At 54.4% G+C, this 27,108-nt stretch overlaps 3 protein-coding genes and 1 long non-coding RNA gene across 6 annotated transcripts in view; 2 read left to right on the top strand and 2 right to left on the bottom strand.

The window, feature by feature from the left end:
* LOC115282580 overlaps positions 1-14,024 on the top strand; it is a 14,233-nt gene extending 209 nt beyond the window's left edge. Inside the window, exons 1-3 of one of the 2 annotated variants that reach the window (XR_003904698.1) lie at positions 873-987; positions 1,367-1,464; positions 13,668-14,024. This is a non-coding gene — a long non-coding RNA (uncharacterized LOC115282580). Of the gene's footprint in view, positions 1-872; positions 988-1,366; positions 1,465-13,667 lie in introns of those variants that run through there. The other variant, XR_003904699.1, reaches the window with a different exon arrangement.
* A 6,365-nt stretch (positions 14,025-20,389) lies between these two features.
* LOC115282592 (cytochrome b5 domain-containing protein 1) lies at positions 20,390-24,821 on the bottom strand. 2 transcript variants are annotated; one of them, XM_029928714.1, is made up of 4 exons: positions 23,943-24,818; positions 23,776-23,852; positions 23,421-23,639; positions 20,390-21,114 (listed from the first exon to the last, which is right to left on the bottom strand). In XM_029928714.1, the coding sequence occupies exons 1-4, from the start codon at positions 24,127-24,129 to the stop codon at positions 20,863-20,865; spliced, it is 735 nt and encodes a 244-aa protein (XP_029784574.1). In that variant the 5' UTR covers positions 24,130-24,818; the 3' UTR covers positions 20,390-20,862. The 2 variants fall into 2 exon arrangements, with proteins under 2 accessions (XP_029784574.1, XP_029784575.1); XM_029928715.1 differs by lacking the exon at positions 20,390-21,114 and adding an exon at positions 22,589-22,869 and having other exon boundaries at positions 23,943-24,821.
* On the top strand, positions 24,303-25,497 carry NAA38 (N(alpha)-acetyltransferase 38, NatC auxiliary subunit). The gene is made up of 3 exons (XM_029928716.1): positions 24,303-24,813; positions 25,005-25,188; positions 25,341-25,497. Exons 1-3 carry the CDS (start codon positions 24,733-24,735, stop codon positions 25,451-25,453), a joined length of 378 nt encoding a protein of 125 aa, XP_029784576.1. The 5' UTR covers positions 24,303-24,732; the 3' UTR covers positions 25,454-25,497.
* Positions 25,498-26,042: 545 nt separating this feature from the next.
* On the bottom strand, positions 26,043-27,102 carry TMEM88 (transmembrane protein 88). The gene is made up of 2 exons (XM_029928172.1): positions 26,823-27,102; positions 26,043-26,739 (listed from the first exon to the last, which is right to left on the bottom strand). The coding sequence occupies exons 1-2, from the start codon at positions 27,042-27,044 to the stop codon at positions 26,470-26,472; spliced, it is 492 nt and encodes a 163-aa protein (XP_029784032.1). The 5' UTR covers positions 27,045-27,102; the 3' UTR covers positions 26,043-26,469.
* Between the last annotated feature and the right edge of the window lie 6 nt (positions 27,103-27,108).

Here is a 27,108-nt window from a genome sequence, read left to right as displayed (position 1 = left end):
CGGCGGCGGCGTCCTCCTCCTCCTCCCCACCGCCTCCCCCAGCCCCCCAAACCCCCGGGCCACCCCCCTCCAAACCCCCCCTCGGGGCCGCCGGCTGACGAGGGGGGCCGAACCACCCCCAAAAATTGTCTTGGAAAAAAATTGAGAGACTTTCCCCCCCCTCCCCTTCCTCCCAAGAGAACAAGAAAGGGGGATTAAAAAATATATATATATATAAAAGTTTTCGACTTCTCTCGGCCCCCCTCTCCGTTGCTTTAAATATATTTAAATTCTGAGGGGGGCGCTCAGAAATATTTCTCAGAGCAGAGGCACTAAGATGGCCGCCTTGAAATTATTTTTAAAACAACCCCCCCCAAGCACCGCCACCCCCTCCATGAAGAAAGGGAGAGGGGGGAAAAAAATCCCCTTTTAAAACAAAATGGCTGGCTTAATATTTCATTTTTCACCCCCCTTCTCCTCCCTGTTACACCCCCATCTGCAAGCCCTTACCCAGAAACCCACAAATTTCTCCCTTTTTTCATAACTGATTAGTGCACAGATTAATAGAGATATTTTCCTTGTGTACTGTGTGTGTGAGTGTGAGTGTGTGTGTGTGAGCGCGCGCGTTGGGGGGGCATGAAGGATTTCTGCATAAAACAAAAATGGCTGCTCTTTCTAACTCCCCCCCCTATAAAAAATATTTGAGGGGGGGCATTAATCAGTACTCATGCTCAGTCTGACATCAGCATAAATTGTTAAAGGTTAACTAGTTAGATACTAGTCCAACTAGATTTAAATATTTTTCTTTTCTTTACTAGTCTCTTCCTCCCCACCTCCCTTCTCTTAAAGAAAAGCTTTTTTTTTTTTTCTGAATACTTCAGAAGGGAGTGGTTTGATGTGAAGGGTTTTTTTTTCCCCTTCAGGCATTGAAAAGGAAAAGATGAAATATATGTTTATATATAACTGTGTTTCTGCATACCTCACTGAAGTCAAAACGCACTTAATTGTGTACGTATCTTTCAAGTGAGGAGCGTTGCTGGGTTTTTTCCCCTTTCTTTTAAAAAAGTGATAGAAATCCTAGTGACTTGGGGGGGGGGGAAGAGATGAATAGATCTGATGATTGAGTTTTTTTTTTTTTCCAAAGGAGTCCATGTTTGATTCTCCCCTTTGCCCAGCATTTTCGGTGATTTATAATTGTTGTAAATTTTATCATCACTCTTTGCTGCTTCACCTCGCTCTCCCCCTCCCCCGACTGCTTGACTCTAAACCTCCTCTGACTTGGGAAATGAATTGAGGGGTCGGGGTCGGTAGGACAGATTTTTAGAATAAGGGGGAAAGAGTCAAGTCTGAGAATTGTGAAAGTGTTTTCTCTTTTCTCGCGTTGCAGTCTACCGCCCTCCCTCCGTGGCCGCCGGCACTGGGTGAAGCGGGAGGAGCTCAGGTACCCTGCCACAGAAAAGTACTGGGACTGAGCAAAAGAAAGAGGTAGGGGTTACCCTCCCGGTGCTCTCTGACTCGGTTGGCCCAGGACTTCCCGCTATGCCCCAGTGTACACCCGAAAAGTGGTTCCGGAGGGAGGCTGAGGAGGGGTCCCCCAGAGTCACTGTCTCGTCCAGAGACCGCATCAGAGAAGTCCTCGCACTTGCCCCGTGAGCGGTGCTGGCAAAAGGAGGCACGAGGATTCCGAGCTACCCTTTTTTTTGGTTGGTGCTGGTCATCTTTGCGAAGTCTACCCTCGTCCCATTCTTGGGGGCTCACGTGGCCCCTCCCTGGAGCCCCACCCCATGGGACAGTTTTTCCCGTGGGTTCTTTCTGTCCCCCAGCAGCCCCCCACCCCCAGGAAGGTCGGCAGCAAACGGAAGAGGATTCAGGACAGGGACTACCCCGTCTGCTTTTGCCTGGGAGGCCGAAGGATTCTTAACTGACACACACACACACCCACACACACACACACACACACACACACACACACACGATGCACTAGACGGAGCATTGATTGCCAGCTTTCTCGGGACCTGGCCTTTGGAATTCTCTCGGCTCAGCCCCTGGATCATCCCTGTGCCGAGTCTAGCTCCTGTCCCTCCTCTGTTCCATTTTGTCCCATCCCTCCCCTCGCCGTCTCTTTCGGAGTCCATCTGGGTGTCCCCCTCTTTCGGTGTGCGGACCTCCGTGTGCGTGTGTCTGTGTTTTCTCTCCAAGACTGACTCTCCAGCTCGGGCTCTGCCACTGCCAAGTGACTTCTCGGCCCTGTCTCGTTTCTCTTTCCTTCTCTCTTCCCCGTGTGGGCCTCCCTCCTCTTTCTGGTCCCTGTGTGCGTGTCTGACTGGGAAGAGTGTCCCCACGTGTACGTAGACAGCCCTGCACACCATGTGCGCCGCGGTCCCCCTGCCCCGGTGCCCTCTCCCCCTGCGCTGAGCAGGTGTGAGCCCCTGTCCACACAGCCGTCACCCTCTCATGTGCTGTGCATACGGATCTGTTCACGAGCTCCGACCTCCCTCTTGTCCGTGTCCCCCTCTGCCCGCCTCCCTCCCCTGTTCTCTCTTCCCTCTCCTGCCGGCCTCTCTGGACCTGCCCTCTGCTGTCCCCGCTTCTGCCCGCCCCTCTACCTGCTCGCTCCTGTCCTGGTGTCTGTCTGCCTGGCCGCCTGTCTGCTCCTCCCCGACTGGCTGGCAGACTCTCCCTGTCTCTGGTTGTCTGTCTGCTTCTCTGGCTGTTTGCCCACCACTCACTCTCTCTCTGTAGCCATCTGTCTCCCCGCCTGCCTGTCTCTGTCACTTTTTTAGTCTACCTTCCAGGCCCGGCCTTGGCTCCCTGTCTTGGTTTGCCTCTTATCTTCTACCTGTTCTTGTCTTACGGATGCCTGTGACGTTCACGATTTTCTCCTCGCCTCCCTTTTGGTCTATCTGCTTGCCGGTCTACCGTGCTCGCCTGCCGCCAGCCCCTTGCTCAGTGCCAGTACCTATTCAGTGCCGCTGCTCGCTGGCGGCCTCGAGGCCAGCATCCCATCAGTGGCGGTGGTCACTCTGCCCCAAACCTGTCGGTGACCCCCTGGCCCCAAAGCCTTAGGCCTTCTTGCCATACCCCGCCCCTCTCCGGCCCTACCTCTTCTCACCGCGTGCCCTCCTGCTGCCCATCCCTTTTTCTTCTTGTATTTCTGGTCCCTCAGATAGTCTGCCTGCCTCGGTCTTTGTTGCCATTTTTCCAGCCTCGCCTGGTCTCCCTGCCTTTTGGCCCGTCTGTCTGTCCATCTGCCAGGCTCTTGCTGTCCACGTCTCCGCTCGCTTTTCCTCTTTCCTTCTGTCACTCAACTTGTTAAATTTGTCTTTCTTTATTTATAAGTGTATTTCTTTCTTTTATGACAGCCAGCGAGCAGGGGAGGGGCAGAAACAGAAGGGCAGAGAGAATCCCAAGCAGGCTCCACACTGTCGGCACAGAGCCCGACGCAGGGCTCGAACCCACGAACCGGGAGATCATGACCTGAGCTGAAATCAAGAGTCAGACGCTTAACCACCAGAGCCCCCCCAGGTACCCCCACTTAAGGAGGTAGTACACACATGCACAGAGAATTCTTCAGGGGCTCAAAGTACCCTGTGGAGAGTAGGCCTCCCTCCTGCCCCTCTTCCCCCACCCCTCCGGCCCCTGCCCCTCCCCCTGAGGCCGACTCCTCTGCTCCTTGGCCGCGGCTCCACAGAAGGGCCTACACATACACGAGTCCACTCGCTTCGGCCGCGCTCCTTCCTCCTCCTCTCCTAGTTCTGCTGGATGCTTCTTTCTCTGTCAGTCTGTCCATACGCCTTCCTGCCTCCCCCAGGCTGGCCATTTCTTGCTCCTTTTTGAGTCTCCTCGTGGGCACCTGTCTTTTTGATGGACTGGCTGCTAGAAGCATGCTTTTCTAGAAGTCTCAAAGCCCCCCTGCGGCCCCTTCCTCGCTGACTGAACTAATCGAGAAAAGCCGGGGAAGCGCCTGCAGCCCGCACCGGTCTGGTCAGTAAGGCCAGGCCCCCGCACAGGGGGGGAGGCCTGCTCTGCTTTCCCTTCGAGTCTGCGCCATGTCTTCACACGCACGTGACTCGAGATCATACTAGGCCCAGCAGCACCTATGGCCTCAGGCTGGTGACCTAGGCCCATCCAAGGAGTCTGTCTCCCTTTAGTCTAAAACACTGGTTCTCATGAAAACTTTTCTCCCTTCCTGGGGCCCGTCTCCCTCCTCTGCCACCTCAGGATGGGGACACTAACCCCTCGGGGAAACAAAGCCACGGGCTCCGGCCAGGCCCCTTCGGAAGGGCCAGGGTGTCCATTCTTCCGTGTCTGCTCTTTCACGGCCTGACACCTGCATGGAACTCCTTGTGCGTGTCCACATCTGTCTCCTCTTCCCCTCCCTCCATCTCTCACCTCTCTTTTCTCGGTTCTGTCTTTCCTCCTAAGTGTCTGTCTTGGGCTGCATTCTAGCCTCCTTCTGATTGGCCACCTCCCCTCTCTTCTGTCTGATTGGCCTGCGTCCCTCCATCAGCCCATCTGTCTGCTGGGTTCTCCCTGTCTGCCTGCGGTAATGGATGTGACCACACTCGATCGGCCACAGAGCCCCGTGTGGCCCGCCGTTCCCACGTTATCCTCCCGCTTTCCTTATTGTTTTCTTCCTCTCTCGCTCTGCCTCCCCCCGCCTTCGCCTGCCGGCCTGCCCAGTGCACCCACCTGCCCCCTCTGTCACTCATCTCCTTGCCAGCCTGTCTGTCTGTCTGCCGCCCTCTGTCTGCACCGCTCTCGTGTCTCGCCTGTGTTTTCAGGCTCCCCTTCCTCTTACCCGCCTGTTCCGTCTGTCCGTACCTGTCTGTCCGTTGTGTCTGTCTGTCGGCATCCTTTTTGTACCTGCCTGTCTCGCTGCCTCTGGGCTGCTGGTCAGTTTCAACGTGGACACCACTTCCTGCCTGTTTCTATCTTCCCGCACTTCGGAAGATAGAAACCCAAACACGAAGTTAAAATACCATGCGACTAATGAATCGGCAGAGGGGAAGCTTCTCTCTTTTTAATGAGAAGACCATTAAGGTGAGAACGAGGAAGTTAGGCACGAGGCCTGCCCAAGGCAAACCGGAAATCGGAGGGCCCAGTCCCCGAGAAAGAGCTAAAAGAAAATTATAAGGGATTCCTAAGCCATAAGATTATTTCTTCAAAGCCAAAGCAAGAAACTTACCCAAAGCAAGAGTTTCTAGTGGTTTTTTTGTTGTTGTGGTTTTGTTTGTTTTGGTTCAGAGCAACTTAGAAGCCCTTCTCCCAGAAAAACAGTATCACATGTACCTTTGAACTGTGCAGGTCCATTTATATGTGGGTTTTTTATTTTCTTTTTAATATTTATTTTTGAGAGAGGGAGACGTAGGGTGAGTGGGGGAGGGGCAGAGACAGAGGGAGACACAGAATCAGAAGCGGCTCCAGGCTCTGAGCTGTCAGCACAGAGCCTGATGTGGGGCTCGAACCCACAAACTGTGAGGTCATGACCTGAGCTGAAGTCAGATACTTAACCAACTGAGGCACCCAGACGCCCCCGGATTTTTTCAGTAAGTATATTGGAAGATATTTTAGAGATGTGCGATCATTTGAGAAAACTTTCAGATGCAGTGCATGGCCTAGAAACATCGGAAAAATTAAGAAAAAGGCATTTCACGAATGCATAAAGTACATGTAGATGCTAGCGTATTTTATCACTTGCTACCTTAAAGTATCACCCAAGTCTATTTTTGAAAGTTCAAACTTAGGCACAAAAACCCTTAGAGACCATATGTCATCTTTACATTTCTGGCGCCAAGGGTCAGTCCTGTGCAGGGACAGCATGTGGTGTCCTGCCGGACAGTATTGACGCAGGGACTGACGGGCGATTCATCTTATAAACAGATGACATCAGCTTACGGTATCCATACAGGCGGCTCACGACGGTAAACGTATTTTCCTTATGAGTTGGGTTTTTTTTTTTTTTTTTTGAGAGACAGACAGCCTGAGCAGGGGAGGGACAGAGAGACAGGGAGACACAGAAGCAGGCTCCAGGCTGTCAGCACAGAGCTCGACGTGGGACCGAACCCATGAACCTCGAGATCATAACCTGAGCCAAAGTCAGACGCTTAACCGACTGAGCCTCCCAGGCGCCCCTTCTTATGAGTTTCTTAATACAATTTTATTTTCTCACAGCTTTATGGTGAGAACACGGTATATAACACACGGATAAGATCTGATTAATCCACTGTTAATGGTGGCAGCCGGGCTTCTGGTCAACCTAGGCTATTGGTAGTTACGTCACAGGGAGCCCAAAGCTGTCCGTGGATTTCCCCCTCCACAGAGGGGCGGCACCCCTACCCCTTGTGTTGTTCGAGGATCAGCTGGTGTATGCAAAATACCACATGGGGTTTCACGGTGTTACCGACACCCTGAAATCTGTGGACCCCAGGTTAACACGTGGACGTGGGGAACTGCTGACCCTGATTGGTAGAACCTGGCCGTGCGCTGGGGGAACAGGCAGGTCAAGGGACTGAATTTGTCGTCTGTGATCTCCCACTCGAGGAAATGTTAAAAAGAGTCCTAGTTGTCCTTTGAAATCTATAGATTGGTGATAATAATGAAAGTCCTGGAAGTACTGAGGATATCCTAGACTTGATCGTGGGATTTTAGCGAGAAGGTCATCTAAACCGGTAGCCTCCAAATGGCTAAGTAAGGTCGCCAACTGCCCTCTGCAGAGGTCTGTCTTTTGTTTTGAGATTATACATTTCTTTTTAAGTTTATTTATTTATTTTGAGAGAGAGACAGAGCATGACTGGGGGGAGGGGCAGAGAGAGAGGCAGAGAAAATCCCAAGCAAGCTCCACACCATCGGCACGGAGCCCACTATGGGGCTCGATCCCACGAACTGTGACATCACAACCTGAACTGAAACCAAGAGTCAGACACTCAACCGACTGAGCCCCCCAGATGCCCCGAGATTATACATTTCTCATATATATTTTATCTTATGTACATTTTATATAGAATATACTATATGTCTCTATAACAAATATGTGACATATCACATGCTTATGTATTTAATTATATATTTGTTAAAAATGTCCTTTCTAATGGAAGAAGGTCCCTAATAGATTTTATGAAGGCAAAGAAAGGGTATGACATTTCATACTTCTGTACATTTTGAGAATTTTTCAATATGTACTTGTTTTATAATCCAAAGCATCTTAAATATCTTTCTTAAATAACAGTGATGGGTGTATAGCTGTTTTTTTTTTTAGTGTTTATTTTTGATACAGAGAGAGACAGAGCATGAGAGGGGGAGGCGCAGAGAGAGAAGGTGACACAGAACCGGAAACAGGCTCCAGGTTCCGAGCTAGCTGTTAGCACAGAGCCTGACACGGGGCTCGAACCCACGAATGTGAGATCTGACCTGAGCCAAAGTTGGAGGCCCAACCGACTGAGCCACCCAGGCGCCCCGTCCTTCTTCACATACTTAGGACAGTGAAAAGTCAGCCACTCCTTGTTGATCAATAACTTTTTTCTTTCTTTTTACATTTTGCTCTTTATTGAAATCTAAAAGTCTGGGACCTACATCTTTAAAAGTTTTATTTTAACGTTTATTTATTTTTGAGAGAGAAAGAGAGAGAGAGCATGTACGCACAAATCAGGGAGGGGCAGAAAGAGGGGGGCACAGAATCTGAAGCAGGCTCCGGGCTCCGAGCTGTCAGTACAGAGCCCGCCACAGGGCTTGAACCCACAGACTGTGAGATCATGACGCGAGCCGAAGTTGGAGGCTTAACCAACTGAGCCCCCCCAGGCGCTCCTAAGATCTACAGTTTTAATCTAACTTTTTGATTTCACAAAGAAACTTCCGTCCTTCGTGTACCCTATTCATGGGGCACCTGCTCGCCGACCGCCTATGCTGTTGTTTGCCTGCTATTTTCCTTTAAGCCAAGTCACTTTTAAGTTAAACAGATGTCAGATGTTTATTATTATTTTAGTAACCTCTGTACCCAGTGGGGGGCTCCCAGTTCACAGCCCAACATCACGAGTCATATGCTCTTCCAACTGAGCCAGCCCGGCGCCCCAAACAAATATCGTTTAAAAAGTAAATTTCATATTACTGAGAAATAATATCTATAAATCTTTGATTTGATGGGGTAACCACTTCCTAATTTAAAGTACAAGTGATTATTAAACTAAAAATCAATACAAATGAAAGCGTCCTGCCCACCACCAAGGGCGTAGGTGCCATACTTTAGGAAATATCACTTCCATCGAATTCTGTAGGTCTGGAGACAGCAGCCCAGACGTTGATAGGAGTGCCTAGGATCAAGTTGGTTGGTAGAGACAGAACCAGGACCTGAGCCTCTATCTTCCAGTTTCTAGTCTGGTGTTCTCTCTACCAGATACAAGACAAGACGACATGTAAGCCACTGAGATGCTGTCGCGTTTTAAAGGAGCTGATGTGTCAAACTGATGGCCACGTATATAACTTACCACCTGTTACACCTGTGCCGGAAGTGGCAATTGTCCATTTCACCATGTCTAGTACACCTTCAAGCTGCTGCTGCTTGGTTTTTTTAAGTAATGTCTCATGACCCTGACGACCGACCGAGCCCCTCTAGTACACTTTCAAAGTTACATGTTTTTCTGACACGGATTTCCACTTCCTGCCATCTACCCTGAGAAACGGTCCCGACACTTGTGTGTGCATAAGGTCAAACCTCCAATGATATTCATTACAGCATTGTTTAGCAAAACATTGGAAATGCCCAGAACTCCAACAGTAAGGAGCAGCTAAAGCAACTAGCCAGCAATTAAGAAAATGAGTTACATCTACATGGTAAGATAACGTATTGTATTCCTGGACGGTGAAACGCAGGCTGCAGAACTGTACACACGTTATCATCTCATTTAGTTTATGTTCAGAGAAACTTGGGGCGCCTGGGTATCTCGGTTAAACGTCCGACTTCAGCTCAGGTCATGATCTCAACGGTTTGTGAGTTTGAGCCCCGCGTTAGGCTCTGTGCTGACAATTCAGAGCCTGCTTCCCATTCTGTGTCTTCCTCTCTCTCTGCCCCTCCCCTGCTCATGCTCTGTCTCCCAAAAATAAATAAACATTTAAAAAATTTTAAAAACTAATTGGGGTGTGAAGAGAAGAAAGGTGTAGAAGAGCCTATGTATAATGATAGCATTGATGAAGGAAAAAAAATACATAAATATCTGGGGAATATTCCTGGAAGAACATACGAGAAACTGTGGTAGTTAACACTGGAAACCTTATTTTTTCATTGTGCATCTTTTAAAGCAGCCTGGAAATTTTTAGTGACCAAGGGATCAGCGAGGCGGAGGGAGGAGAGACCTTTGAGATTAGACATAGACACACCAGAAACGCTAACTAACACTGTGCGGTAGTGATCGTTGCCAGGGGCTACAAAGCCTGAGAATTCAGAGAGGAAAGATCTTGGGGAGAGAGGGGATCACTGGAGAGCTTCTGTGTGTGGTTGTGTTTGAAGCAGGCCCCAAAGATCCCTCAGATTTGGAGCAGAGAGGAGGAAGAAGGGCGGTCTATGTTGATCGGGAAAGTACTTAGCAAGTAGTATGTTGGCCCCATCAGGCTACAGGAGTAAGTACATGCTAGAAAGTTCTAGTAGGTGCTGGTACCTCCTTAAAGGGTAAGAGTGGTTAGCACATCAGGTGAGGAGCAGAGCCCAGAACTTGGGGGAACTCTGAAGAACGGGCACGGGAGAAGAGAAGCCAAAGGAGGAAACAGAGGTTGTTAGGGCGGTAGGTATACCAGACAACGTTGTGGAACACAGAGACAGCTTCTGGAAGGACCAGTATCCCCGGATGCTTCGTGGAGGGCAAGAAGATGGCCAACCGGTCCTCAAAACGTGAAATACAGAGTTAGTCCGAACCAGCAATTTCAGTCTGAGGTGTACACACGGAACTGAAGCGTGTGTCCCCACCACAACGTGCACGCGAGCCTCCATCGGGTCATCGTTCACCAGAACCCCAAGCAGAAGCAACCCAGGTGCCCATCAGCCGATGAAGCCCAGGGGAGTCCATGCATACACTGGAATACTATTCAGCCAGACAAAGGAGTGAAGTGGGGACAGACGCTTGGAAGAACTCAGACGACGTCACACTGGGTGCAAGAAACTAGATACGAAAAGCCACATGTTCTGATTCTACTTACATGAAATGCCCGAAATAGATCAAATCACAGAGACAGGAAACAGATTCGTGATTGACCAGAGTTTGAGGGGAGCAGAAAGCAGGGAAATGACCACCCATAAGTATGAGATTTCTTTTTGCGCATGATGAAAATGTTCTGGAATTAGATAGTGGTGACAGCCATGTAATCTGATAAACCTTATACTGAAAGCTTCTGGCCTGCACATTTTGAAATCATGAATTTTAGGAGCGTCTGAGTGGCTCCTTCAGTGAAGCATCCAACTTGAGCTCATGTCATGATCTTATGGTTCATGGGTTTGAGCCCTGTGTTGGGCTCTGTGCTGACAGCTTGGAGCCTGGAATCTGCTTCAGATTCTGTTCCTTCCTCTCTCTCTGCACCGCCTCCCCATCCCCTGTGTCTCAAAAACATTAAAAAACATTTTTTTAAGAAATCATGAATTTTATGGGTGAATTTTTAGAAACCACTAAAATGTTATTTATGGAGGTTTTTATTTTAAAATGTTTACCTGTTATTGAGAACTATTTCATAAGTTCAGAAGAAGATCAGACGAGGCTTTAAAAAATACGACTATTGTTCTATTTACTAAACCAGATGATGGATACATGTGTTCATGGTAATATTCTTTATGGTTATGTTACACCTACTCTTTTGAACTTATGAAAAAGAAGAGTATACAAGGGCCCACAGCCCTCCACTAACTTTTCTGTAAGTTTGAAATTTTTCCAATTAGGGGAGGGAACTAATCTCAAAGAAAAAGCAAGGAAATGATAACGGACAATTCAGGATACCGGGAGAGTAGAGGTGGGAAGGAAACCTACAAAAAAGTTGAAGGAGCGCCGTGGACCCTCGCATGTGCTTTTTTCTTTAAGTTTTCATTTAAATTCCAGGAGAGCATGATACTGGCTTCAGGGGGACAGTGTGGTTCGCTTCGCACATCCCCCTGTGCTCATCACAATCGCGCCCCCTGACCCCCAGCACCTATTTCACACACACCCTCCACCTCCCCGGTGGGAACCACAAGTGTGTTTTTGGTTTGTCTCTCTTTTTCCCCTTTGCTCGTTTGTTTTTGTTTCTTAATTCCACATTTGGTATTTGTCTTTCTCTGCCTGCCCTATTTCCCTTAGCATGAATACATGCTGGGTCCATCCATTTCATTGCCAATGGGAAGGCTTCCTTCTTTTTCATGGCTGAGTAATACTCCATTGTACCTATAACACATCTTTACCCGTTCATCAGTCGATGGACACTTGGTCTGCTTCCGTAGTTTGGCTATTGAAGATAATGCTGCTATATAACATTAACATTGGGGTGTTGGATCCCTTTGAATTCATATCTTTGTCTTCTTTGGGTAAATACCTAGCAGTGCAGTTGCTGGATGGCAGGTAGTTCCAGTTTTAACTTGCTGAGGAGCCTCCACACTGTCTTCCAGAGCGGCTGCACCGGTGTGCGTTCCCAGCAACAGTGCATGATGGTTCCCCTTTATCCAGACCCTCGCCAACACCCGGCGTTTCCTGTGTTGTTGATGTCCGTGGACTCTTTAGATTTAGGGATTGTTTTCCACAGTAACAAAGTGGCTTGAACAAACGCTTATGATCTCATTTCTTTTTGTTTGGTTGGGTTTGTTGTTCAGGTGTATATTTTGAGTTTTTACATATGTGTACTCTTGTACGAACCCAATCAGGGAAAGACATAAAATACACCCAGCACCGGGGCTCTGGCCAGCTCTGTCCGTTAAACGTCCAACTTTGGTTCAGGTCATGATCTCACGTTTTGTGAGTTCAAATCTCACGTCGGGCTCTGTGCTGACAGCTCAGAGCCTGCAGCCTGCTTTGGAGTGTGTGTTTCCCTCTCTCTCTACCCCAGCTCATGCTCTGTCTCTCTCTCTCTCTCTCTCTCAAAAATAAATATGAAAAAAATTTAAATATATACATGTCCAGAACCGCAGAAGTTTCCAGTACCTTCCAGTCTGTGCTTCTTCTAGAGACAACTGCTATTCTTCTATCCCAATTGCTTTTTCACAACCTAAGATCTAACGTTAGGTGCATAAAGTGATATACAGTCATACGTGTAGGGTAACTGCAGCCGGGTAGGACAGTCCTAGGACGAGGCGCTTAAGATGTTCACACCGGTTTCTGCTGAGTGAGAGGAATCAGAGTGCTTTTGTTTTGCATCTTAATGCTTTTCTACCTGGAATTTTCTGTAAGGAACACAGGTTCTGCAATGAAAAAGAAAACTAAGCTTAAAAAATTAGCTTAAAAGTATCTGGAAAGAGAGAGGATAGGAGAAAGGATCAACTATCTGGTTGCAGAGTTTGGTAACGTGGCAGGCAAGTCTGGAGACCAGAAACTGGCAACTTATTTCTCTAGGCCTGGGGTTGATCGCAGGCTCCCCCATGTCAGGGGACAGGCCTGTCCGGGGCACCCTGGTTCTGCGGAGCCCTGCACTCCGCGCTCTGGCCGCACCTGCTGTCCCGGACCCCTCCCCTCACACGGGCTCAGGCCTGCCCCCGACCGCTCTCTCCACCCCGGGGGAGGTGGCTCTGGACTCACATCTTCGGAAATACCTGGATTCAAGCCCCCCACTTTGCCCACCGCTCCCCCTCCAGCCCATTTCTCTGCTGTTCTTGGGCCCACACGACACTCTAGTCCCTCCCTCACTGGGCTCCACCAGGTCCCCACCTCCTTCCCGTCCAGTGTAGAGTCCATGGTCTGTCATCTGGGCCAGTGTCTCAGTGTCCTCTCCTGAACCTCCCTCCCCCACCCCCCGCCCCACACCTCTGTGACCCTTACCCCCAGGGGGCAGAGTGCAGCGAAGAGAACGCCATGACCGTGCCCACCGGTGGCCCGGCTCAGAAATCCTTTCCCCCAGTCCACTTCCTTGCGGGCCTCCCTGGTGACTTTTCCAAACCTTCCTCACCTTCACCGAACCTCCTTCACCTTCTACTCCAGCAGGAAACCTTATCGGCTCTCTCCAGGGGATAGATCATCAGAGACCGCTCCCCCCAAACAAGGGCCCAAAGCCTGTGTGTTTCACCGTATCCTCTGTGTCCAATCTACTTGGCCACTCGCTTTCCAGATCCTCTAAAGCCATTGCCCCTATACTAACTACCCACAGCCTCCTGGTTGACGACAGAGAGGCTATTTCTGTGTTCTCAACTTTCTACGCCCTTCTTGAAATGGTCCTTGCTTCGCTTCTGTGGTCTCACATCTGCCTCTACGTCGATTGCTGGCTTTTTGAGAAAAAAAAAATTTAATGTTTATTTTTGAGAGACACAGAGTTCGAGAGGGGGAGGGGCAGAGAGAGTGGAGGACACAGAGTCCAAATCAGGCTCCAGGCTCCGAGCTGTCAGCACAGAGCCCGACGCAGGGCACGAACTCAAGAACTGTGTGATCATGACCTGGGCCAAAGTCGGCCACTGAATCTGCCAGGCGCTCCAGTTGCTGGCTTTTTAGCTAAATCCTGTCCCTTGTTCTTTGTCTTTCCCACAAATCATCGTCTTCCTCCAGTCCGCTTCCTTTAGACCCGCTTTGATGGACCGCTGTGATGGAAACGGAATGGTCCCGCAGGAAAACGGCAAAAGTCAAACCTTTCTTCCCTCCTGACTGCCTTTTCACGATGTCCTGACACTTGTGCGTCGGCCGGCTCTGAGTGCCGTGCGGTGTCGGGGCCCCGGCTGTTTGAGCAGAATTGCCCCGACAGCTTTCCTGGCCGACTGTCTCTCAGATTATAGATTTGTCACCCCAGCTGGCGTCCTCCTGCCCCTGGGTCGGCTCTTGGGCCTTCCCACCAGCGCCTTCTCTGAATGAGAGTCGTTTGAATTTTAGACGAAATTAGATACGATGAGTAAATTAAAATGGCCTGGGTTTTTTTGTTTGTTTTAAAGCTTCTGTATCCCCAAACTGTGTAACTCCAAAAACGTACTCCGGAGCCAAGGAATGAAGTTACCCACCCCCACTCCCGTTAGAGTTTGCGCTTTGGGGTCAGGTAGCACCTGCTCTCCCAAGTTCTTGCATCATGACATGGGCTCCACGGGGTCCTCCCCGAAGGAGGTGACCTCGGGCCGGCTACGCAGCCCTCAGGGCTTAGCCCCTTAGGAGTGTCCGTGCCTCCCCCACCTGCTGGCAGAGGACTCGGTGAGCTAACCTGAGAAAGCTCTGGCTCCAAGACCCTTGAGAGTGGGGACCTGTTATTCCACACAGTCACATTGCTGGCCATTCCTCACTTCCCAGGGCTTCACTGAAGGGGACTGCAGGGGACAGGGCCTGCCACCTGAGGCACGAACCGCACCTTAGACTGAGGGAGCAAAGGGCTGGTCTAGGTTCTCTTGCTCTGGGCAGCCGGCCCCACGTCCGCACTCTCTCCGGCTTCCCGCAAGTAAGCGCAGCGCCGCAGTGAGAGGGAACCAACCTGGGCCATCGGACCCAGTTCTCCCGGAGGCGCCGACGCTTCCGCTGGGTTAACAACCCAGTGTGAGTCACGGACAAGGCCGGCCCATTCCCAGAGGTGCCCTGGATGCTGAGTGATGCCAAGTCTCACGAAAGCCCACGGGAAGCACGTGTCACTAAATAAACAGTGGTTGGCACGGGGAGAGGAAGAGACAACACAAATCTTGGGGTGGGGGGTGCTGTTCAGCGGACCTTCTGTGCTGCCGGCCGGGTCTCCATACCTTCTCTGCTCTTCCATGCAGCGGGACCGTGTCCGGGCCTCTGGCCTGCTGTCCTCAGTGAAACCTTTTACTGTTTGTAGTTTATAGTTCAAGAAATGGAATCTAAAGAAAGGAATGCATTTTGTGCGTGGTCACCAAGCCTTCCGTGGCTGGCTTCCTTCTGCCTCCTCCAGCCAGAGCCTGACTCCGCTAGCCTGTCAGCATCTTGCCGCTTGGACAGTCCGTGGACGGTCAAGTCCCCGCTGTGACCCCCGTGGAACGTCTCACACCGTTTACCGCCCCCCCCCCCACCGCCCCGTCAGATACTTCTTGGCTTCCGTGGCGCCATTTTCCTCGGTCACTCTCACTGCTCTGGCCCTTCCTTCAGTCTCTTCCCCCCCTCCCTCGGCCCCTGGCTGTCATTCCTCAAGGTGACTTGACCCCTGAATTTGGCCAACAGTGACCTTGCCGACAGTCCCCACAGCTCTGAATCTAGCCCCGGGCTCTCTTCAGGGTGCCGTGCCACTTAGCCAGGAAGGTCGGGGACATCTGTGTCTGCGCCCCAGTTACCTCCCACAGCACCTTCTTCCCCAGTCAGAGCCCCTTGGCCGCCCTCGGACTCAGCTTCTGCCCCTGCCTCCTCTGCCCCACATGTGCTCCCAGGAGACGACCCAGGAGACGACCCAGCCGCACAATCCTGCCTTCAGTCCGTCTTCTCTGACCTCCGCCGCACCAACTTGGTCCCAGCCACCTCCACGTCCCTCCTGGACCATCACGGTGGCATGGGCTCCTGTCTCCACTCTTGTCCCCTCCCGTTTTCCCTTCCAGTCCATTCTCTGGACATTGTAGGCAAGTCATTGCTTTAAAATGCCAGCCTGAGCGCACCGTTCTCCCCGGAAGACCCTGCGCCCTCTGAAGGGCGAGCTGTGCTGGGCGTGAACTCCGTGTCGGCGCGCAAGCAGAAGCCAGGCCTACGAGGCCACCTGACCTGGTCTGACCGCGTTCTCGCCCGCCCTCCCCCCCGGCCGGCGGCCTCTCAGCTTTGCCTTCTGCTCCTGAGCTCTCTGCGCTCTCATCGCCCCCGCTCTGCACTGCTGGTGCTATTTATTCCTTGCAGGAAGCTGTCCTCCCGCCCTCCTTACCCTCCCCTGCCTCCTCCCTTGGCTACCTCGTCCTGGTCCTTCAGGTCCCAGCCAGACGAGATGCCTCCAGAAAGCCTCCACCGACCTCCAGACTGGGCCGCGATGCCCCCCAAGGCATTTCATAGTTAGCCCTTGTCTGGCCTTTCCCACGCATTTGTTCATTTTCTGAGTACTGAGTAACTGCCCTGGGCTGGGCACCGAGCGAGGAGCTGCGTGTTTGGTGGCAAATAAGAGACGTGATGCCTGCCCTCTGGAGCTTAGAGGCTAAGAAGGGAGGGCGATGGACCTTAAACCGGGAATGAAATGCCAAAGACTTTCACTGTGGGGCAACCCGAGAGGGTGTGATGAAATATTTCACATAGTTTTCAAAACAAAGCAAAGTGTTTGCTGTATGTGAAGGGATCCGGAGAGACTTCCTGAGAAAGTGACGCTTTGGCAGAACTCGGTGGGGGGAGCCGGCTGGACGTTGAGTGGAGGGTGGACTGTTCCACGCCCAAGACAATGTGAGGGCCCTGACAGAAGAGAGCTTGGGGGGTCGGGGGTCCGAACTGCAAGGCCAACTCGGGATGCAGGAGCCTGCCGCTGCCAGGTCCCACGGGCATCCAGGACCCGGGTAAGGGCTCCCACAAGATGGCCCCAGTACTGTCCCGGCATGATCTTACTACTGTGTGACTTTGCTACTCTTCCCTCCGAAAGTGGCAAAGTGAGGCCTGGTGCCCTGCCCTGGGAATTGAGGCGAGGTCTTTAAAATTTTTTTAATATTATTTTGAGAGAGAGAGACAGAGCATGAGCCAGGGAGGGGCAGAGAGAGAGGGAGACACAGCATCCAAAGCAGCTCCAGGCTCCGAGCTGTCAGCACAGAGCCCGACGCGGGCGTTGAACCCATGAACCGTGAGACCGTGACCTGAGCCGAAGTCGGATGCTTAGTCTCTGTTCTTACGGTACTCACTTTCAGCACGTGTGTGTGTGTGTGTGTGTGCGTGTGTGTGTGTGTGTGCGCGTGTGCGTGCGTGTGCGCGTGTGCGTGCGTGTGCGTGCGCGTGCGTGTGTATGCGTGTGTGTGCGCGTGTGTGTGCGTGTGTATGCGTGTGTGTGCGTGTGTGTGTGAGTGTGCGTGCGCGGGTGTGCGTGCGTGTGTGTGCGTGTGTGTGCGTGCGTGTGTGTGTGCGTGCGTGTGCGTGTGCGTGTGTGCGTGTGCGTGTGCGCACAGGCGGGTCTGGCGTAGAGCTCTAGGTACTGAGGTGACCCTGTCCATTTGTTTACTGTTTATGTCACCAGACCCTTAAGTCCCAATGAGGCAGGAGGCTTGCTGGCCCGTTCACTCCCGTACCCCCAGCGCCCCAACCAGCACCTGGCACCCTCTCTCTCTCTCTCTTTTTTTTTTTTTTTTTTTTTGCTAACGAATGGATGAAGACGGCGCCTGAGCGGACGGCAGAAGAACCGCCGGACCCCACCCGCGGTCCGTCCTCCAGGGCTGGGGTAGTGCCCCCCGCCAGTGCCGCGGGCCCCCCGAGAAAGCAGGGGTCCCAGCTCCCTTCCAGCTAAGGGCCCTTGTGAGCTGCTCCTCCTACCCGGAGATGTGGTCAAAGATCAGACATTTGCTTTGAAGAGACGCGTTCTTCCTCCCCCTTCTCCGCCTTCCTGCCCACCGCGTGGTCTGGTAGAGCAGCCTGAACGGTGACAAGGTGACAACCGTGCAGACAGAGGAAGGGCTCCCTGAGACCCTGAAGACCCCACCAGCGGAGTTACTACGCAGCAGACTCTTAGCATTTGAGACAAATTTGCTCTGTAGTTAGGCCCCGGCAGGCGGCTTCCTGTGATTTGCAGCCAAATCCGTTCTCAACGATTCTCTGGGTGGAGGAAAATCTACCGTCCAGGCCGTCCGCTCAGGACAAGGGGACGGGGCGCCTGGGGGGCTCAGTCGGATAAGCGTCCGACTTCCGCTCGGGTCGTGATCTCACTGCTCAGGGGTTCAAGCCCCATGTGGGGCTCTGTGCTGACAGCGCAGGGCCTGAAACCTGCTTCCGATTCTGTCTCTGGCTCTCCATCCGTCCTCTGCTCACGCTCTGTCTGTCTCTCTCTCCAATATAAAATAAAACAAAAAAGACGGGATATTTCGGCGCCCTCACCACGCTACGGGAGGGCGGGCAGAATTGACGGGCATGGGTCACTCTCTGCGTCTCCCGGGCTCTCCCCACATAGCGACCGCCGGCAAGCAGCAAGGGGACAGCAGGTCACCTGGGTCTGCGCCGCTCCTGAGGTCACACGTTTCAAACAGGAGGGTTACGTGTGCCGTTCATTCCCGGAGCAGGTGGGTGCTGATCGCCACCCTGTGCCAGCCTCCACCTGGCCGCTGCAGACACAGACAGGGATGACCCAGTGACACGGAAGCCAGACCCCCAAGGTCCCAGGAAACAGCACATTCCCATAAGGTGGCCGGAGTCGTGCCCCGTGAGCGCGGGCTGGATCCTCGTGGTGCGTCCGCCGTCCCGTCCCTCACCTGCACCTCCTTTACCCCGGACCTAACTCTGGTGACCTCCCTTCACATGCTCGTTCACAGCTTTACGGTGGTTTGAAGTGTTTCCGTCATGCCCGGAGGACGCTGCTTGTATTTTAAATGCCTCCTTTTAGGCCTTCAAGATCCTTCAGGCTTCCAACTCCTGTCTGCTTTCTCCACGTCGGAAACCTCCCTGTGCTCTCGCTGACCCATCAAAAACTGCCTGTTCTCCCAATATCCACACCACTGTGGGGCTCCCCCAAACCCGCTGTGCCGGCTGGGAGCCTCGGACTCATCCTGACATCACGGCTGGATGTTAGGGTCAAGCCTAAGTGACGGACCCCCTCACTCAGCTCCGAGGTGCGTCCAGATCAGGATTTGGGACGGTAGTAAAACGTTTAGTGCCGGCCACAAGCGTAGCCCCAAGGGGTTAAAGCAGTTAAGAATTGTTCCCGTGGGCACGCAGGTGCAACAGGAGGTGGAGCATGGGAACAGGTGGCTGGAATCCTGGGACCACGTGGTATTGTCGCCTTTGATCGTTTTGAAGCTCTTCAAATTACGGGGAGGGGGGGGTGAGTGCGTTTCAGGAGCAGGGGATCAGGCCATTTTGAGCCTGACAGAAATTCTAGCACCCTTCTCCGAAATAATACGTCCCTGAGCTCACACGCGCGTGCAAACACACACGCACACCCCACAATATTTAGAAACCACTCTGCCCTTCTGGAGATCCGGGTTAAGAATCCACTTGTAGGGGCGCCTGGGTGGCTCAGGCGGTTGAGCGTCCGACTTCAGCTCAGGCCATGATCTCACAGTTCGTGGTTCGAGCCCCGCATCGGGCTCTGTGCTGACAGCTGGCTCAGAGCCTGGAGCCTGCTTCCGATTCTGTGTCTCCCTTTCTCTGACCCTCCCCTGCTCATGCTTTCTCTCAAAAATAAATAAAACATTAAAAAAAAAAAGAATCCACCTGTGATTTCTCAGGAGGGGGGAACTTTTTGGTCCTTTATTATGTACTGTTTTCATTTACCTTTTTGTGCATGTGTCTTTTATCCCACTGAGCGGGCAGGGTCCCTGCGAGGACATCGTGTCTTTATTATCCCCCGGGACGTGCCCTTGTAGGGAGCAAGGATCCTGGGGCATTCTTACCCATCGAGTCCTTTGGGGTTGTTGGGGTTCACTGAGGACAGGAGGCTTTCCTTTCAGTATTCCAACTATCCCCCCCACCTCCCTCCACAACAGAAGAGGTCGCCTGGAGAGGGGTTGGACCCCACACTTGTGTGATATTTACTCGCTAGCGTTATTTACGTACTCCTCATGCAAATATCCAGCCGTGGGCACGTAGAGAACCAGGCAGGGCCTCGTGAGAAGCTTTACTCGCGTCCACACTGAAGGCCATGCGTGTTAATAAACCCGTGTACTGTATCCTCTCTGAAACGTGGGGTCCCGGTTCCTTCCGCAGCTCTGCGCCCGACGCAACACACCCACCCCTGTAATCAGAACCCCTCCCTGTGCAGGCCCGCGGGTTTTCCTTCTCAGCCTGCACGCCTTTCCTTGCATGAGCTTGTGGAAAAAATTTAGAACAGGAATAAACCAAGGGCTAACAAAATAGTAGCCATGTGGTTTTAACTTCTTTTCTGATCCTTCCCTCCGACGTAGAATTCCGGTGGGCCGACTTTCATTGTAACCTTTTCAGAACTTGCCAAGGGTTTTCCCTCCCATAGCCGCCCCGCCCCCGCCGCCGCCTCTGCAGGCGAGGACCGCCACCTGGTGGCCATGTGCGGGAATGGCATGTTTCCCCAAAATCTGATGAGAGGAAGGCCCCTAGTGCTTGGTCTTGGTTCCAAGGGGAACAGGACAGACGTCTGTGGATGGAGGTGGTCTCACGTTGCCCCCCAAGACACAGCATCCCATCCCCTAGGTATTCTAGACGGATGAAGTCACTCAGCGTTTGAGGTCATTGCATCAAAATTTATTGGGCAGCGACTGTGTGTCCAGCACTGGGAACACGGCGGTTAACAGGATGGACATCCGTGGTCTCTACTCTCTAGCTGCCAGCCGGCCAACTACATCCATGATTTTAAAAGTTTAAATTGTAAGAAGTACTCAAATGTATGTGCTTCTAAGAAATGATCTAACAGGGAGTCTCGCGTTCAACACCAAGAAATCAGAGACACTGTCCCGAGGAAGACCCATTCGGGATTCAGCTAGGTGGGAGATGGGTGTGCAGGCAGAGGGAACAGTATGTGCGAGGGCCCTGGGGCAGGCAGACATCTTATGGACTGGGAGACACCCCGGGAACGACAGGGAACCAAGGTGAGACGTGCAAGGTGGGCAGAGGCCGGTTTACACAGCGTCTTTGGACTTAGAGGGCTTTATTCCCAAAGCAACCGGAAGCCACTGAAGAATCTGAAGGAGGACAGTCAGAGGCCTTGGTTTGGTCCCCAGAGCTCACCCAGACTGCGGTGCGGGGCGACAGGACGGGTTGCGGGGACATTCAGGAGCTGGGAGTGACCTGGAGAGTGACTGGGTGAGGAGAGGGGGTTTCTGGCAGGAGACACCGAGGCAGGAGGCTGGAGAAGAGGGGCGGCTGTGGGCCCCTCCCGGAGGCACAGGCCCCGGGCCGGCGCTAGGACAGCTGCTTGGCTCGGGTTCTCGAAAGCACGTCGCTTTAACTGAGTAAACAAGACGCACATGAAACAATCACAGAGCGGACCAAACATCAGAATGATCCAGAGACTCCACGGCCCTCTCTCGTTACCTGGCGCTGAGTGGAGGAAGGCCTCGGTCTCACGGGGAGCTCAGAAAGGGCTGAGGCCGGTAGCCACCTCCGCCTCTGTCCATTCCTCTCCCAGCCACCCCCTCAGAATGTGTCTCACGGCCCCCTGCCCAGGCCCTGGCACCCCTGGCCAGGCAGGTGCACGCACCTCTCCCCGATTCTTTGGGGCCTGTGACTGACTGTCAGGAAGCCCACCGGTCTGTCATTCTCGTTCCCTGCCCCTGCTGAGGTTGAAGAGGACACATCTGGCCACTGTCACCCCTCCCCCATGCTGATTGTCCCTTGGTCACATGGGTTTTCTGACCTCATCAGCTCCTCTCTCTACATTACCGTTGTAAGGGTCCTCATCTGGGACACAACGAGTCTTCCATTCCCTAAGGGGCCCATCATGATTGCCTCCTTTTTGCCGCCCCCCCCCGCCCTTCCCCCACTCCAGTTTCCCCGGGGCCGGTACACAGAAGGAAATTTTGCTGTGGGATCAACCAGGAAGTAGCCTCAATAGCTCCTGCTCAGCTGACAGGCCTCCCTGCCTCCCCTTCCCTCCCCCCTCCACCACTGCAGAACTCTGCTAACTCCCTTCCAGGAGTTAAACACACACAAAATGACAGCTGACCACACAATAGGTTTCTAGGGTCCTGTTGTGGAGGACTGTGCGGTCCTCCCTGGAGCTTGTGTCCCAGCTACTAACTAGTGTGCCTGTGCCTTCCTGCTGCTGAATCTCACTGAGCTTAGGGACCTCTCCTCCGCCTGCTAGAGGGGATGCCACCAGGTTCCTCAATGGGGGGCGGGGGGGAGCGGGCATGGAATTTTTCTTATGGTGTTGGCACCCCTCTTACGGAACAGTTGCATTAAACAAGGCAGCGTAGGATCCAGCCTGAATTACCTGAATTCGCTTCCTTTCTTCCTTTTGGGTTCTCACCACCAACTACTCTTCAGAAGGGAGATGAGGTCTTTTTGTTTGGCCAGGGACCGCCGCTTCCTGCGCCCGGCTGGGGAAGTCCTATCTCCCTGCAACTCATTCCATGTCCATCACTGCCCCAAAGTTCTTCCATCCCTCATCCCCGTGGCGGACTTCTCTTCCTCTGTCGGAAAGTTCAGCCTGAGCTCTGCCTACATCTCCCTAATCCGAGAGATTGCACCTTCTGGATCATTCCTAGGAATCAGTTCATGTGCTTCTAGCAGTCTCCCCAACTTCTGGGGCACCTGGGTGGCTCAGTCGGTTAAGCCAACTTCTCAGAGCAAAGCATAGCGGGCCTGGGAAACAGGGCCCGCACACCTGCGGGAGACACGGGGACCACAGCTAGTTCCCAGCGCGGAACGGCGGTCAGACCCAGCCAGCACACACAGCTTTTCCTACAGGACACGGAAGCAGCCAAACTCGAAATAAGTCTTAGGTCTACAGGAGTGTGCATCCCCCTTCCTAGAGTTCTGTGAGGTCGTCATTGAAGTAAAGCAGGATCGCGGGTGTATAAAGTGCACCGTCCATATTGAGATAGTCAAATTCTTCTTCCTCATCCCGGATCCCGTTCTCTTCCAGGGTATAATCCATGTTCAAGTTCTTCCCTTCATATTTCCACGTATAGCTGGCAGCATGCGCGTTATAGGGGAGATAGCGGTGTACGATTTCCCACATTGACTCCAGAGCCCCCACCTGCAGAACAGGAAAGCACCCCAGCCCCCAGAATTCTGGATGGAACATACACATGGCCTCAAGCAAAGGCCAGGAGCCCAAAAGACGATAGAGCTGGGATCCGAGAGCCTTGCTTGGTAGATAGCGTTTTTAGGCGCTTCCCGGCGCCCCCAATGAAGCACGCAGTGAGTGTGGCTCCCAAGTGTTACCGGCCGTTATTGGAGCCACTTCTAACACAGAGATGGCCTTAAAGGGTCAGGGTCACTGCCTCCTCCTCATCCCTACAGTGGAGTACGCTAATAAGAGAGTCTGTTTACAATCACTGTCCCAAACACAACGCTGTAAGAGCTTTGCAGGACTACCGACACCGAGGTCCCTGAACTGCTGCCCTCCGCTTCTGTACCCTGTGACCCGGCCACGCCTCCGACTGCTCACCCTGGAGACCCGGCTGCCCCTGGAGGCGGAGGAAACGCTGCTCCCACGGGTCACGGAGAGAGCCGAGGGCCTGAAGATCTTGGCGATTTGCCGGGGTTCCCGTCCCCTCTGACCTGCCCCCAGGCACCAGTTCTCACCTCCAGTGTGTGCTCCTGCGATGTGAGCGTGTTAACGATGCGGATGGTCCGGGTCTTAGCGGCCAGCCGCCCCACGTGATAACGCGACCCCTGCCACCAGGGCTTCCCGAAATCATTGGCCCAATCGGAACGGGGCAGCTGCGGCGGGACGTGCAGAAAGCGGCCCCAGGGGGTGCGGTATCTCAGGGTGCCGGTCAGCGGGTCCACGTGCTTGCGGATCTTTAAAGCGGGGTTCGGGGGAGGGGCCTCGGAGCAGTCACCATCGCCAACCCTGACCCGCCCGGGGTTCTCCTCCCCAGCCCGCTCGCCGGTGCTCCTCCCCCTGCCCCCAACCCCGGGTTCCAGCAGAACTCACATCTCTGGTCTTCGGATCGAACCAGTGGCTGATGTCCTGGCCCGCGACTTCTATGATGGGTTTTAGCAGCAGGTCTCCTGCGAAGGAGCAGCCGCCGTCAGTGCTAGCCACCCAAGAACCGGGACCCCCTGCCCCCAAGTATGCCCTCGCCCAGAGCGTGCCCCTACCCTTGTACTCCTGAGCCAACCGCGTCAGGTCGTACACAGATCCCAGGTAAGACACCCAGAGGTCTTCCGGCCGGTTATGTTGGGCCACCTCCGCTGGCGTGAAATAGCGACGCAGGAAAAACTCAAAGTCGGGCCCGGCCACGAGGCCGCGGCGCGGCCTGGCTCTTGCACTATCGGCCACCAGCATCTCCGGTTGCTTCGTCGCTCCTCAGTACGCTCTCCCTCACTACCTCTTTTCCCCCTGGTGAGCGCGTTTATCCGCTGACATGGAAACCATTGTCTCTCTCCGGCCACCGTCCACAGAGATCAAACCCTGAGCGGGTAGGGGGCGGGGCGTGGGCTGTGAGTGCTCACGGGAAACGTAGTCCGAATCTGGCTTTCAAGGGATCGGGCTGCGTGCTCGAGAGTTCCGGGCGAAAGAGCGGTCTGGGCTACAAGGGATATTTAGGACTGACTGTCGCGCAAGGCAGAAAAAACAAGGGAGGGTAGGATGGAGTTGTATTACGGAAAAAGGTATTCTCGCTAAATTCCAGGGTCCCTAAAAGGCTATGTCTGAAGCCAAAGAGGTAAAACTCGCGATATGTTAAGACATCGGCGCCATAGACCTCAGTGAGCCTCCGCGTCGGAGAAGAGAAGCTCGCGAGATCTCTGCAGTTGCCCAGGAGACAACACGGAGGAGGAGAGGTGATCTCGCGAAAGAATAGAGGTCGGGAGCACTCGCGAGATCTCCGACCACCGGACCCGAAAGGTTCTCAGGAAGTTGAAAGGCCCGCAGGAGGCCCAGGTGCAAATGGCCGGAGCCGGACCAACCATGCTGCTACGAGAGGAGAACGGTTGTTGCAGCCGGCGTCAAAGCAGCTCCAGCGCCGGGGTTAGCGCGGGCTCAAGGGCTGGGATTGAGGGGCAGCCGGGGAGCAAGATGGGGGACCGAGGGGGGGAACTGCAGCTCCCAGCAGCCTCTGGGCTTGGTGTGAGCGCCCCGCGGGCTGTCGGGAGCTGTGGTTCCGTGGGTGGGCGGCAGCCGGGGCGGCGCAGTCTCAGCGCGTGTCCCGCCCCGCGCAGGACTCGGACGGGGAGCGCGACGACTCGCCGGCTGCGCGGGCCCGGCAGCAGCTGGAGACGCTGCTCAACAAGACTATGCGCATTCGCATGACAGATGGACGGACCCTGGTCGGCTGCTTCCTGTGCACCGACCGCGACTGCAATGTCATCCTGGGCTCGGCGCAGGAGTTCCTCAAGCCGTCGGGTCAGTGCCCGGGGAATGCGGCGGAGCCTCACCACGAGGCACTAACACCCCCGCCCACCAGTGTGTGGCTGCACCCTACCTAGTTTTCTGGGTCTAGAAGGGGCGGGACCGACGCTGGCCTGCCTCCCTGATGCTCTGACCCTTCTTTCCAGATTCCTTCTCTGCGGGGGAACCCCGTGTGCTGGGCCTGGCCATGGTACCTGGCCATCACATCGTTTCTATTGAGGTGCAGAGAGAGAGCCTGGCTGGGCCTCCCTATCTCTGACCGCGATCGCGCATGCTTTTCAGACCATTAAACCTGTAAACGAAGTGGCTTGTGTCCGAGTGTAGTTGGGATGCCAGGAGTGCTGTCAGCCCTCCTTCACCCAGCCCTGGTCGTCCAGGGGTGCTAAAGGTTCCCCTGGGTTCGGGGGTGGGGATGAGCTAAGGACCATCAGGCCCCAGGGTGGGCCCCTCCATCTTCCCTCCCACGCTGCTGCTCCAGAATTGTGGCTGGAGGGGGTGTCATCCTGCTCCGGAAGGCCCATTGTTTCCCTCGCCGGCCTGGCAACACCGAGTTCCTCCGAGCTGGGGTCAGAGAACGGGCTCGGGTCCCCAAGGGGAGCAGGGCAGGCGACAGAGGCCGGGCCACTCCGCTCTATTGATGGAGAGGTGACTTCAGGGTCAGGGACAGAGAGAGCTCTCGGGTCTGGCCAGGAAGAACGGGCTAATGCGATAAGGGAAGGCCGGGAGGCTGAAGGATGCGCTCTTGAACCCCCGCCCCCCGCCCCAGGTTGTTTCCTGCTTCTGGGCAGGGGGCAGGGGCAGGGGCAGGTAGGATAGGAGTGCCATCACCCCCCTGTCCACAGGATCCCAGCAACACATTCAGTTCGTTAATTCTTTATTGACGTTCGTTAATTCTTTACCCCCCCGGAACTTTGCCCCCCAGCCCGTAAATACTAGAGGAGCTGCACCAGAAAAGGAGGACGCGAGGTTCGTCGGGATGGTGGGAGGCGGGGAGGAGGGTGGAGTGCTGGTGTGCGCAGGGTCCAGCCCAGATGTCCAGGATTCACATGTAGGTAGTAGTAAAGTGGGTTTTCCGGGGCGTGGCGGATTTCCGCCAGCTCTGGGTCCACAGATGCTCCGGCTCCCCTAGGGGATGCTGGGACCCGGCTTGGGCAGAGATGGGGGCAGGGAGGGTCGGGAGACACCCCCCCCCCCTCCGCCCTTCCCCGGGCCTCAAGTCCTTGGGGCCGCCGGGAGGGGGGACCGTCGTGAGGGTAGCTCCCGATTCGAGGGTCCTCAAACCCAGACCTTCCCTGATGCGGAGGCGGCCTGGGGCCCTGGTGAGGCCCGGGTGGGCCGCGGCTGCGGGGCGCGCCGGCGCCGGTAGAGGGCCCGGCTGTAGGGCACGAGGCAGTCGGCCAGGCGGAGGCGCAGGCAGAGGCGACGGTAGCTGGCCAGCGCGAGCACGAGCAGCGGCACGAGGAGCAGGAAGCCGGTGACCAGCAGGGCGGTGAAGCCCGGGTCCCGCAGGTGCGCCGTGCAAGGCGGTGCCTGGGAGCGCAGGAACTGTGGGGGCAGAACCGGCGTCGGGCCCGAGCCAGCGGCCCGGGCCCACGGATCCCCACCGCCACCTCGGGCCGCATGCTCACCTGGGAGTGGCAGAGGAAGCCGAAGCCCAGCATGGTCACAGCGGGCAGCAGGATGGTCCCCAGCACGAGCGCCAGCAAGAGGAGGTTGAAGGCTGCTACCAGCAGATTCTGGGCCGTGACCAGCACGGCGCAGGCCCAGCAGTCCAGGGGGTCCCGGGGCTCGGGGCCGCCGCCGCCGCCGCCGCCGGGAGCCGCTCGCTGCGCCCCGGGGACATCCGCCATGGTCGGTCTGGCTCCCGCCCGCCTGGCCGCCTGGGCCGCGTCCCTTATAGCCCGCTTTCCTGCC

Source organism: Suricata suricatta, chromosome 17, assembly GCF_006229205.1.
Source record: "Suricata suricatta isolate VVHF042 chromosome 17, meerkat_22Aug2017_6uvM2_HiC, whole genome shotgun sequence".
Lineage (NCBI taxonomy): Eukaryota > Metazoa > Chordata > Mammalia > Carnivora > Herpestidae > Suricata > Suricata suricatta.
Note: the sequence above shows the minus strand (reverse complement) of the source record. Positions and strands in the feature narration are given on the sequence as shown.